We start from the raw sequence: 12,865 nt of genomic DNA, 5'->3' as shown, positions 1-12,865 counted from the left end.
TAATGGAAGCCGCCCCAGAACCAGAGGCAAATCTGTCTAGTCCATCTCCTGGCGGTGCGAGGAGAACACCTTATAAAGGTTCACCTAAAAGGTTGTCAGGTGATATGAAGCAGTATGAACCTACGTGTATTCTAGCAAGTGGAAAGATAATTTCCTACGAGAGCCTACAGCGTTTGTTCCAACCATCGAAGGAGTGAATGTAGATACTTATGTAAATTATGTTTGGTCCCTTTTCATAGAGGAAAATGTTTTACACAGTACCGTACATTAAAAAAGTAATAGGAACTTTAGTTAAGACACAATAACACACCGAATAAGTACTTATTCAGAAGTCAAACAACAAAAATCAGCATTAATTTTCAAAATTTTCACAGAACTAGTTTCGATGGTTTTACCGAACCACCATCCTCAGCTGCAAAACTGCAAATGAACAAGATAGGAAATAATGATTAGATAAGATAAGAAAGCCTGGACAAGAATAAGCAAGTGGCGCCATCTGTTGGTGAAACCAGAACTAAAACACAATTTCTTTAAAGGCCAAAGGCAAAGATGGATTGGCATTAGGATTGTTAACAAGAACAGAAAGATTTTTTTGAATGTGAAATGCCTCTAGAAAATCCAGTTCTCCAATGGAAGATGATTCTTGAATAATTTTGGCAGCAGAAAAATTGAAAGTGTGATTTTCGGACCAACAATGTTGGGCAACTTCTGTGTTTGGGCGACTTCTGTGTTTCCTTTTTTCTAACATATGCCTCATGTTCCTTGATGCGAAATTTTAAGGCTCTCTTAGCTTGGCCAATGTAAATTAAACCACACTGGCAAGGAATCCTATAAATACCCCAAGAATTCATATCCGGAATGGGGTCCTTGAGTATGGAACTTGGAATTTTATTGATGGGAGAATAAACGACCCAAAAGTTAAATTTCTGCAAAATATGTGCAACTTTATAGCTAATTGATGGAAAGAAGGGAATGACAACAGAATTTTTATAATCTCCTAAAACAAGAGTGTGCCTTTTAGTGTGTCCCTGTCAATAGCTATTGCTTTTAAATAATTTAGTTCTTCATCAAGGGCTAGTTTGGAGGAGCAAACTTGAAGAACATGGAAAACATAGGAATAAAATGAAGCTAACTTTTGTTAATGTTGGGCTTTTCACCCAACATTATTAATCAAGCAGTTGAAAAATTCTCATCTCAACACACTGAAAGGCACACTCTTGTTTTAGGAGATTATAAAAATTCTGTTCCCTTCTTTTCATCTATTAGCTATAAAGTTGCACGTATTTTGCAGAAATTTAACTTTCGAGAAGCCATATTTCATAAAGGATACTTTAAATATAGAATTTAAAAGGAAAACTGACTAAAACTATATATACACAAATTATTTTAAATATTTGCATTATTAGAAAACAAATATGTATGATTAAAATTAATTTGGGATATGCGATCTCCAGAAAATCGTCTCGCAACTGAATGAAACTACAGTTTTAAAGGTGCGAAATCAGAGCAGGTGCAACAGAGATACGTCAGATTACTTCCGGTCCCCCCCCCTCTATGAGACTCGCGTCGGCGAGGAGTCGAACAAAGGAATGACCTAGCCCTTCTATTTATCCCTGAAGCATACCTGGTTTGAGATTTAAGAAATGAAACTGTGACCTTTATTTAAAGAGATTTATGCAAACTCATGGGATTTCAGAACATATTAAAACTCATATGGGTACATAATTTTGATCCACCAATATCAGGAGTTCTCAGCCATGGAAGAATTTCAGGGAAGGAATGTGATGAGCCTTTTATTTAGCTGTTAAGTGTTAATTAATTTTTATTTTATGAATATAAAAAACTACTTTTATTCAAGTTCTGGTATTCATCAACATTTTCTATACTTACAAAAAAAGATTTCAAAAAATAATAAATTTAAATGTACATAATTCAGAAGTCAAACAAAAAAAATCAGCATTATATTTTCAAAATTTTCACAGGACTAGTTTCGATGGTTTTACCGAACCACCATCCTCAGCTGCAAAACCGCAAATGAACAAGATAGGAAATAATGATTAGATAAGATAAGAAAGCCTAGACAAGAGTAAACAAGTGGCGCCATCTGTTGGTAAAACCAGAACTAAAACAATTTCTTTAAAGGTCGAAAGTAAAGTTGGATTGAATTAGGATCGTTAACTAGAAGATTTTTTTTTTTTTTTTTTTTTTTTTTATGAATGTGAAATGCCTCTAGAAAATCCAGTTCTCCAATGCAAGATATTTTTTGAATAATTTTGGCAGCAGAAAAATTGAAAGTGTGATTTTCGAACCAACAATGTTGGGCAACAGAAAACTTCTGTGTTTCCTTTTTTTCTAACATATGCCTCATGTTCTTTGATCCATGTTCCATTGATGGAGAGAAGGGAATGACAACGGAATTTTTAAAATCTACTAAAACTAGAGTGTGCTTTTTAGAGCTTTATACAGGGTGTTTATAAAAAGCACTCTTGTTTTAGGATATTATAAAAATTCTGTTGTCATTCCTTTCTCTCCATCAATTAGCTATAAAGTTGCAGATATTTTGCAGAAATTTAACTTTTGGGTCGTTTATTCTCCCATCAATAAAATTCCGAGTTCCATACTCAAGGACCCCATTCCGGATATGAATTCTTGGGGGTATTTATAGGATTCCTTGCCAGTGTGGTTTAATTTACATTGGCCAAACTAAGAGAGCCTTAAAATTTCGTGCCAAGGAACATGAGGCATATGTTAGAAAAAAGGAAACACAGAAGTCTTCTGTTGCTCAACATGTTGGTCCGAAAATCACACTTTCAATTTTTCTGCTGCCAAAATTATTCAAGAAACATCTTCCATTGGAGAACTGGATTTTCTAAAGGCATTTCACATTCAAAAAAATCTTTCTGTTCTTGTTAACAATCCTAATTCCAATCCATCTTTGCCTTTGGCCTTTAAAGAAATTGTGTTTTAGTTCTGGTTTCACCAATAGATGGCGCCACTTGCTTATTCTTGTCCACTGGCTTTCTTATCTAATCATTATTTCCTATCTTGTTCATTTGCAGTTTTGCAGCTGAGGATGGTGGTTCGGTAAAACCATCGAAACTAGTTCTGTGAAAATTTTGAAAATTAATGCTGATTTTTGTTGTTTGACTTCTGAATTAGGAACTTTAGTTGTTTAAATGTTTTTGTAAATAAAAATGTTATAAAAAACAGGTGCATTATGATGATTTAAATAAGATGCAGTTTGCCAAAAAACATGCAGTCTGTGGCGTGTGTCTTAAGAGATTTCTATTAGATTAGTATGCAATATGTTAATATGTAACTTTTGAGGAGTAGTTCATTTTCATCCATCACTTTTCGAAAATTTTGTAGTTTTATCATACAATTAACAAAATTGTTCAATTTCTAGGCTCTTGGGGGCAAAATGGAGTAGAAAATTTTAAGAAAGTTCACAAGTAATATATACATATAAAAGTATATACGTATGTTCATATTTTAATATATACAAGTAACAGAGTTGCCAACTCTCCCGATTTAGGCGGGAGACTCCCGATTTTCGACAGCTCTCCCGCCAACCCGATTTACAATATATTTCTCCCGACTTTTTCTTATTCTTAAAATTTCTTACGATTTTTATGGAACTTGGCTTAATACTTCGTTATAAAAAAAAAATAAATAAAGTGAGTGATTTTGGACGTCTGAAAGCAATTGAATTTTCTCTAGATTATATCTAAAACAAAACTTGTGAATAAGATGAGAACTGCTTTGTGAGTGAAAGCATATACGTATCAAGAAACGTCGTTCTCCAATGGGCATCGAGCTCCACTGCGTGTCATCTGGTATATATTAGCCAATGAGCACAAAGCAAGCTTTATTTGGATGTTCTTTAGTTATTTCATTCATCTTGTCCTGAGTTGTGTGAGTACACGTGCCTTCGGGAAATAGTTTTAGAAATTATCATCTTTTGTTATGTTTGCGAGAAAGGTGAAATACTCATGTACGTTTCAAAAATCGTACACATTTGACTTTCCTTCCATTACTTCCTCAAGGAAATGTAATAAATTTGCGGTGTGTACCGTCTGTCATTGCGATTTTTCGATTTCGTATGGGGGAAGGGCGGATGTTCTCAAACATGTGCGTACACAAGGACAACATAAATAGTTTTGAAAAAAACGAAAAATTAAATTTTTCTTCGGAAACAAAGGACTAAAAAGTGATTAATGCGGAATGTCTGTTCTCTGCCTTTTTACTGGAGCACAACCTGCCACTGAATGCATTGGATCATGCTGCAGCTTTATTTAAAAAAATGTTTCCCGATGGTGAAATCGCTAAGAAATACTCAAGTGCAAGGACCAAAACAGGTGCAATTGTTAAAAAAATGGGTTTGAAAAATAAATCTTCAGTTACTGATTGCATTAAAACAGCTTCATTCTGCCTCTCTACGGATGGAAGTAATGATACCGATTCAAAACTGTATCCAATTGTTGTTTCTTTTTTTAATCTAGAGTCTTCAGAAATTGAGTACAGTTTACTTTCTGTCCTCACTTTAGAAGGACATTCGTCAGGCTTTAATATAGCACAGCTAATTATGAAAACTTTAAAGGAAAATGCAGTCCCTCTGGATAATTGCTTAGCACTTGATGCCGATAATGCACCAGTAATGGTAGGCTTGAAGATTGGTGTTGCAGGCATCTTAAAAGAAAGGAAAATTCAGATTTGCAGATTAAAAGGTGCACCTGTCACCTCTTAAATTTAGCCGCTGAAAAAGGAGTAGCTTCTTTACCAATAAATGTGGATAAACAGATTGTTGATATTTATTATTATCTTGAAAGGATTTCTAAAAGGAAGGAAAAATTGAAACAGTTCCAACAGTTGCATAATACTGAAATGAGAAAAATTTTGAAACGTGTGTACAGGCTGGCTGTCTTTAAAGAAATGCTTATCTAGAATCCTCGATCAATGGAACCCACTTCTTGCATTTTTTAAAGAAGAAGTAAATGCTTCGAGATTTAAAATAAAACGCTCTATTTAAAGTTATAAAATACCTAAAGTAAATGGAGATGTAGTTACTGCTTCGATTGTTAAAAATAGGTTTGAGAAAAATAAAGTAATTTCTCCACCATTCACCAATTCAACTGGCTGTTCTCAAAATAATACCGCAAAATATAAGCGTAAAGCTGATACAAATTTTTCTCAAAATAAAAAAATTGCTCAACACACGAAACATTTTCCGATTACTGTATGTTCGTCTTGTGAAGAACGAATATTTATGTTTTTTCTTCGGACCTTAACAAAGGAATTTGCTTTTTTTTTTTTACAATTCATTTTGCCATCATTCGATGTTCTTAACACAGTTCTACAAAGCAGAATTCCATTAATTCATGTTTTGCAATCAATGATTTATGATCTGTTTAAAGACATTTTATCAAAATTTGTAAAACCTGTCTGTGTTTTGCCTTGTAATTTTGTATATGATGTGATTTATAGTGAAATAGAAAATCAGAAGAAAGATGAAGATTTGGTAATAGAAGCTGCAACTATAAAAGTAGAACTTTCAGAAGACAAAAATAAGTTTTATCTTTATGTTAGAAGTTACTTCTCTCGAGTATGTGATTACATACTACATAAATTTCCAGTCAACGATGAAGTGATTTTGCATGCTAAAGTTGCTGATTTTTCTGCTCTAGCAAATGCATCTTTTTCTGATATAAAGTACTTTTTGAACAGATTTCCTGTGTTACTTCATTTTGTCATGAAAGATGATGATATTCATGTTGCCATTGATAATATTGCAGTCGCAATTTTGTAGTTTACGATTAGAAAACTGGATGAAGTTATAAAATCAGCTAGGTGGTTAAAAGGTGCACCTGTCACCAGTCCAGTGGAGTTTAATTGAAAAACTGAAAGGTTCTGATGGAATTTTAAAATATATTGAACTGTCTAGAATTATGTTGGCCATCTTGACAGTTCCCCCATAGTAATGCAGAATGTGAGAGGATTTTCAGTGCTGTTGTGAAAATGAAGACTAAATTTAGATCTAATATTAGTGATCACACATCAATAAAACTTTTATTAGCTAAAGCAGGCCTACATAGCAATTGCTATGAACAAAATTATGAAATTTCTTTTTAAATGAAAGCAAAATCTGCCACTGTTCATAACATTTGTACGAAAACTGATTAAAGTATGGTTCCCCCCCCCCTTAAACGATGCAAGTACTAAAAATTTTTTTTTTATGTGTAAGGTATTTTTGTGTTGCTTGCATTTAAGAATTAGTAACTATTTAAAGTTAATTCATTATTAAAAACTACATTTTTATCATTTAAAAAGTTTTTTTAACATTGTGAAAAATCTCCTGATTTCTTAAAAAGAATCTCCTGATTTTTGAGTGTCATAGGTTGGCAAGTATGAAGTAATATATGTCAATACACAACTTTTGAGCAGCAATGCATTTCAGTTATACAACTTTTTTTTTTGCTCCATTCTGTTGTACACTATGTATCTGGGTCTTAACTACAAGACATGTGATTCTGATACTTTAGCTCAGTTTGCAAAAGAGGCAAAAAAGAAGTATAGAAATGCTTTTCCTTATTTTTCTGTATTGCATGATGGTGGTAGAAATTAAGAGTAACTTATTTTCCAATCTTCTAATATCAAATTCGTAGTTTCCAAACTCTTGTAGCATATGTTTTGGGGATAGCTGGGATAACATATTACTGATCAGAATAGCATGAATACTAGAAGCAACAGAGGCAGAAATTTTAAAAAGAAGGGATGCAGAATTGGAAGTTGCAGATTCTTTCCTCTCTGTGGAACTACAGATAAGTGAAACCACGGTTACTGGATCCATGGATTATGGGCTATGGCTGTAATAACAGAGGTTAACACTTGCAATTGGTTTTAAGATATTGCATGTATATATACGTATATATATATATATATATGTACATGATACATGTGTGCAATTCTTTTATTTACAGCTATATATACGTACATGTGTGCAATTCTTTTATTTACAGCTATATACATACATGTGTGCAATTCTTTTGTTTACAGCTTCTCCTAACCAGCGAACAGCAGCAATCTATTATTTCATAACTGCCCTATTTGTTTTATTAGCTTGTGTTGACACATACTTTGCATTACCTCTGATTGTAAGTACTTATTCATAGTTTTCAGTTACTTTACATAATGTTTTTGTTTATAAACAGAGTTTATTGCAGTAGCACAAATAAAGAAAGAATTTTTTTCCTCCAGTATTATTAAAAAACGTTTGCTAAGTATTTATAACGGAAGGCGGATAATACCTGCCCCCCAATGTTTAACTACAATGTTTTTGGCTGATGTTTAACAATGTTTTTGGCTGATGACTACAAAAGACTTTCATTACATATTCATCGTCCCTTGCATGTAAAGTCCCCCCCCCCCCCCAGTTTGATTACATTCAGTGCTGATTTAAATCCAGTGGGAAGTAGTTAAGTCAAAATGTTGCAAAGTTTTGTTTACAAAATGTTGCATAATTTTTAATTTTGTTATTCTAAACAAATATTAGCAATTATTTTAAAGCAAATTGTAATGCAAAAAATGAAATACTGAAGAATGTTGCCAAAATTTTTTAATAAAAGTTAGTATTCATGTAAGCAGTAAATTTCAAATATTTATTTTCTGTACATGTTAAAGGTGAAATCTGTCAGGATACATTACAAGATAAACAGTTACTTGCTACTAGTGAGCTCAATCAATTTTGTGTCAGTGAAGATCGATGATAGTGTTTCAGCAATTTTAACTTCGAAAAGGGTTCCTCATTAGTAGCATTCATGGTTGAAAGTACCCATGGATTTTTGATGTTTCATATCATTTGGAAATGCTCATTTAAAACATGCTTTATAACTGTGATGCTGGCATACTTTCATTAACTTTGATATCTTCCCTAATGTGAAATATTTGAATGAAAATTTTGCTTATCGTAGTGATGACATTTCTCTTTGATGGATCGTTTAACATACATTTGACCTTATGAAGTGTGTTTGGCTGCTGCTTCACATCTTCAGCCATGACCTGGAAGCTGCTAGAACTCTGGAACTTGGTAGTATTGTCCACCAGTTTTCACTTATTTTTAAACTATTGCAGAGCTTTGCTGACATTTGCTGTTTTCGGCTTCAGAATATTCATGAATAATACTCCATAGATTACTTGGCAAGGAAAAGCTGTGCATGGCCTTGCAGAAACCTGTAGAATGAGACTGCAACAGTACAGCTTTCTGAGGCACATTCTACTACCGAACTTTGAGTGATCCTGCTTTTGCAGTCTGGAAAGTGACACTTGGAAACAAGCAATAGTTTTTATCTAGCCTTCCCTCCTAAGGCATTTTAAAATTTTTTATGTCAAATCCACATTTGTCTAAGAATGTCAAAACAGTGGCAGCAAGTGTTTCTTCACTTTGACTTGCTATGGAAAAGAAGATGAGAAAGTATTTTACTACAGTACAGTGTCCGAAATCCGGACGTCCATTATCCGAAATTATCTAAAATCTGGACCTCAAAACCACCAACAACGTTTTTTTTCATAGGCTTTACGCATACACATTTCGTTCCCCCCCCTCTGCACATAATAAAACATCTGCAGAGTCCCGATTCTTAATTTCACTTCGACACTAAATAAAATACCTTGTTATTGAAGAAATGATCATTTTAGCATAAAATTTGTACCATCAGTAATTTGATTCTGTTGCTGCGTATGTGCTTTGGCACACATCTCAAACCAAAACATTCCATGTAGATACATTGTTAAATTGATGCCAACCTGGCAAATCATTATTTATTATACTTCCCTTTAACAACCACATGCTTATCAAAACATGACAACTTGAATAATGACTCATGTAGCAATGTCTAAACAATTTTTTTATGTTGGTAATTGAAAATTAAAGGAGTATGGTAACCTTTTATGTTGACTTTACGCTTGGCGATGATCAAAGATTTAAATGCACTAAAAAGTGTTGACAAGGAAAAATTTACCAAAAATTTCTTTCTGTATGCTAAAAATAGATTTTGTTGATACTCATAGACCCAAAGATTAAATTTAGGGCTATTTGCATTTAGAATAACTGATCTGTTATTTACATAAAATCCATGACCATTGCTAGGTCTCGTATGGCCGCAGAATTTAGGACCCGCAGAAACTGCATCAGGCGGTAAGATATCTGGTGCCAGCTCTCAATAAGGCTTAAGTATATGTTTGAATTTATTTATTCAGAACTCTGATAAGCCTTAAGCATGTGTAAGAAATAGATGTAAGTAAAATAAATAACTAAACTAATACAATTCAGGCTTAATTTTTCAGTATGCGATAGAAGTAAGATAAAATTTAACAGAACAACTTGTTGTTAGTTGTCAGGCTCATGATGCATAGTGAAGGATAGCTAAATTTGATTATGATAGCTGCTAATTTTAAAGTTTTTTTTTGTTCAGATATTGCAAAAAAAAAAAAAGGGGGGGGAATTTTCCATTTAACGGTTTTTGTAAAGAAATGTGAAGAATAAGAAGATGATATAAGTTTTTCATTGTGATGACAATGCTTCTCAACCATCAGTCAATTAATGAATGGCGAAAATCTGTAGTATGGTTCTAGATCCAGAAAATACTGCTACCGATAACGAAGAAAGTGACAGAGAAGTTACTGAAAACAAGAAAATTTTGGTTGACAAAGGTAGTCGGAATTCTCGAAACAGCAGTTACAGGACTTGAACAATACAACTGAACAAGAGATTATGTCTGTCTACAGAATTAAAGAGAAAGTATTAGCACAAAAAATGAAGCAACTTAAAAAACTTACATTGAAAGAAATGTTTAATAAAGTAAACAAATAATGACGGTAATTTCCGGAAGAAACGCCACAGCGTTTTTACCCATGCGGTGTTTAGGTACGCTAAAAATAAAATATTTCCTATGATGGTCATTGTACATAGTTTGGATGGCCTTGTCATTGTGCATAGACTGGGGCTGTTCCCCCACAAATGACCACTCAGTTGCTTTTTGATATGCAAAGAAACGTATGCATAATTTTACATATGATCTTTTGCAAAATGTACAGTTTCTGAAAGGTTACATGTTTGTAAACTATTTGTTAACAGGAATTTTATGATTAAATTTTTTTGTCTTAAAAGGTTATACAACAATGTCATAGATCAAATAATTAAAATATAGCATCGCATGTGCATGTTTAATATTCCTACTGGATTGGAATAAAAAAAAATAAATTTTTTAGCAGCTGATGATTGTATCAATAATTTTATTTATTCATGAATTATACCTATCACCAACTATAGATATACTATGTATCGTAGATATCAATAAGCAGAAAACTTTGGAATGATGCATTAAAAAACTATTTACTAGTGAGTAAAAATATAACAAATTTTTAACAAAAGTAATAGAAAGAAAAATAAAAAATATATTCATAACCATAAGTTAAATCACAAAACACATCTAGCATATAAATGCGCACGCACATGCATATATACACTGTTTTGCAAAAAAAAAAAAAAAAAAAAAAAAAAAACCAAAGCATCAAGAAGGACTTTAGAGATTATGATGAAATTTGGTATGCAAAAACATCTTGATCGAACATGCAAATGAACAGGAATTGCGATCATAGCACATATTTTTAGCACACAATTCGCAAAGTATAAAACCAGTTACAGAGGCAGAAATTTTATCTTTTTTGTTGCTGCCATTGTAATTCCGTAAAGAAGCAATTAATGATGCCATTACGACAATATCAAAGATCTTACAGACAACTAAACGACTTTGAATGTGGTCGCATTGTAAGTTATGTGAAGCTGGGTGGTCATGCCGAGCAATAGGCCACCACCTGCAGCATACAGGCACTGCTGTGCAAAGGTGTTAGTACCAGTGGTTGCTACAAGGCAATTGCCAACAAAATTAAGGCTCTGGAAGGCCAAGGATTGCAAATGCGAGGCAAGATAGTATGATTGTTCGCCAGGCACGAACCGCTCCGATAGTATCATTGTCGACTATTCAATGCACTACAGCCACATCTATACCTCCCATGGTACCATCCGCCATCTCACAGCGCTTGTCTGAGTCGGGGTTACACTCAAGGAGGCCTTTAAGACGTTTGCCTTTGACCCAACAACATTGGCGGAGTTGTCTAATCAGCCTCTTATTTACAAAGGCATACAGCCATAACCTCTGCTGTTATGGTGTGGGGTGCTATGACAGCAGGTCATTTTAGTCATCCTCTGTACATCTTTAACAGCTCAACGATATGTTGATACCATATGCTGCGGCCGGTTGCATTACCCTTCATGGCTCATCATCCTGGGGCCATTTTTCAACGAGATGATGCCTGGCCACATACTGCTCGCATATATCTGGACTGTCTCCATGCATTTGATACTCTTCCTTTGCCAGCAATGTCACCAGACCTTTCACCAATTGAGCACATCATCGTGGGGCCATTTTCCAACAAGATGATGCCTGGCCACATACTGCTCACATATATCTGGATTGTCTCAATGCGGTTGATACTCTTCCTTGGCCAGCAAGGTCACCAGACTTTTCACCAGTTGAGCATGTTTGAGACATGGTAGGCACCAGATTCGGGCACCACAAAATATCGCACATCTAGAGCAATAACTGATGAATGCCTGGCAGAATGTGTTGCAGGATGACATGAGGAACCTCTACTACTCCTTGCATCGACGAATTCAAGCCGGTTCGACCAACTACTAATTTGAATACTCAATGGGTGATTGTGAGCTGTGAATAGGTACTATGACCTTGATTTTTTTAATCATTTTATTATCTGTGTATGAGCTATACACACATTCAATTTCATTAAAAACAACCATTTCCTTCATGGTGCTTTCATTTTTTTTGCAAAAGAGTGTATATATAAATTACATAAAATGGAAGGAAAAATCGCATAACAACTGCACATTAAGCAAATGGAAGGATTTTGTTTATATAAATGAATCTTGGCATTCTTTTATGTCATTTGGTGCAATTATTTTATTTTGTTTTGTTGAAAACTATTTACTGTAAATTTTATCCATTTGGTGAAAATACCAGAAAAAATATCATCTGTAACTTCTCAAATACACCAAACTGACATAATTCTGGCTCAGCCCTTTATATCTCTCATACCAACATATGTCTGGTAACTTCCAGAAGCATAAATGTTTAAGACACACAAAAACTATTTTAAATAAAAAAATAAATAGCTATATATATAACTGTATTATAAATATATTAAGTATGCAGTGAAAGAAATTGCAGTACATATTCCTATTTATACCCTTTTTAAATCAATCCCACCAGCGGCCAAGTGATGAAATCGCTGAACACTGCTAGTTCTGTCTGAAGTTCAAATCACGTGAACAGGCTGGCTGCATGGGCGTTTTCATGGTTTTCTCCATTTGTAGTGTGTGTATGCAAGTTAGTTTCCCTTATAAAGGTCCTCCATGAAGGCAACCCTCACCTTAGGCAGACAGCCCTTGAGGCTTTGCCTTAATCACATCAATCCAAAACCAACCACTTTTAAATCTGAATAAAATAGACACAAAACTGATGTAATATCTAAAAGCAGACCACATAAAAGTTCTGATAACTAATTATTAATCATGCATTAAAATAGTTACAAGAATTTAATTGAGAATTACACAAGAATTTAACTTGAATTATACAGGAGATTCTAAAAAACTACTGAAATTGATATTCATAGCAGTACAATTAAAATTACTTAAATAAATTTTTGAACTCAAAGCAATTTAATATGAATGTTGAATTTAGGATGTGCATAATTTGAATATATACTGCATATTCTTCAATGCATTTGTTAATGT

At 33.7% G+C, this 12,865-nt stretch overlaps 1 protein-coding gene across 3 annotated transcripts in view; it reads left to right on the top strand.

The window, feature by feature from the left end:
• The window catches only part of Ent2 (Equilibrative nucleoside transporter 2), a 269,678-nt gene that overhangs the window by 226,116 nt on the left and 30,697 nt on the right, over nt 1-12,865 (top strand). For all 3 annotated transcript variants that reach the window (XM_085808590.1, XM_085808591.1, XM_035351070.2), the window contains one exon: nt 7,054-7,151. In XM_085808590.1, the coding sequence (XP_085664716.1) occupies nt 7,054-7,151 (98 nt within the window). The remainder of the gene's footprint in view (nt 1-7,053; nt 7,152-12,865) is intronic.

This window comes from Stegodyphus dumicola, chromosome X1 (genome assembly GCF_044657685.1).
Source record: "Stegodyphus dumicola isolate Sdum_Otavi_A_Nest chromosome X1, ASM4465768v1".
Taxonomy (NCBI): domain Eukaryota; kingdom Metazoa; phylum Arthropoda; class Arachnida; order Araneae; family Eresidae; genus Stegodyphus; species Stegodyphus dumicola.
The sequence above is the reverse complement of the archived record's forward strand: the minus strand, read 5'-3'. Positions and strand labels throughout refer to the sequence as shown.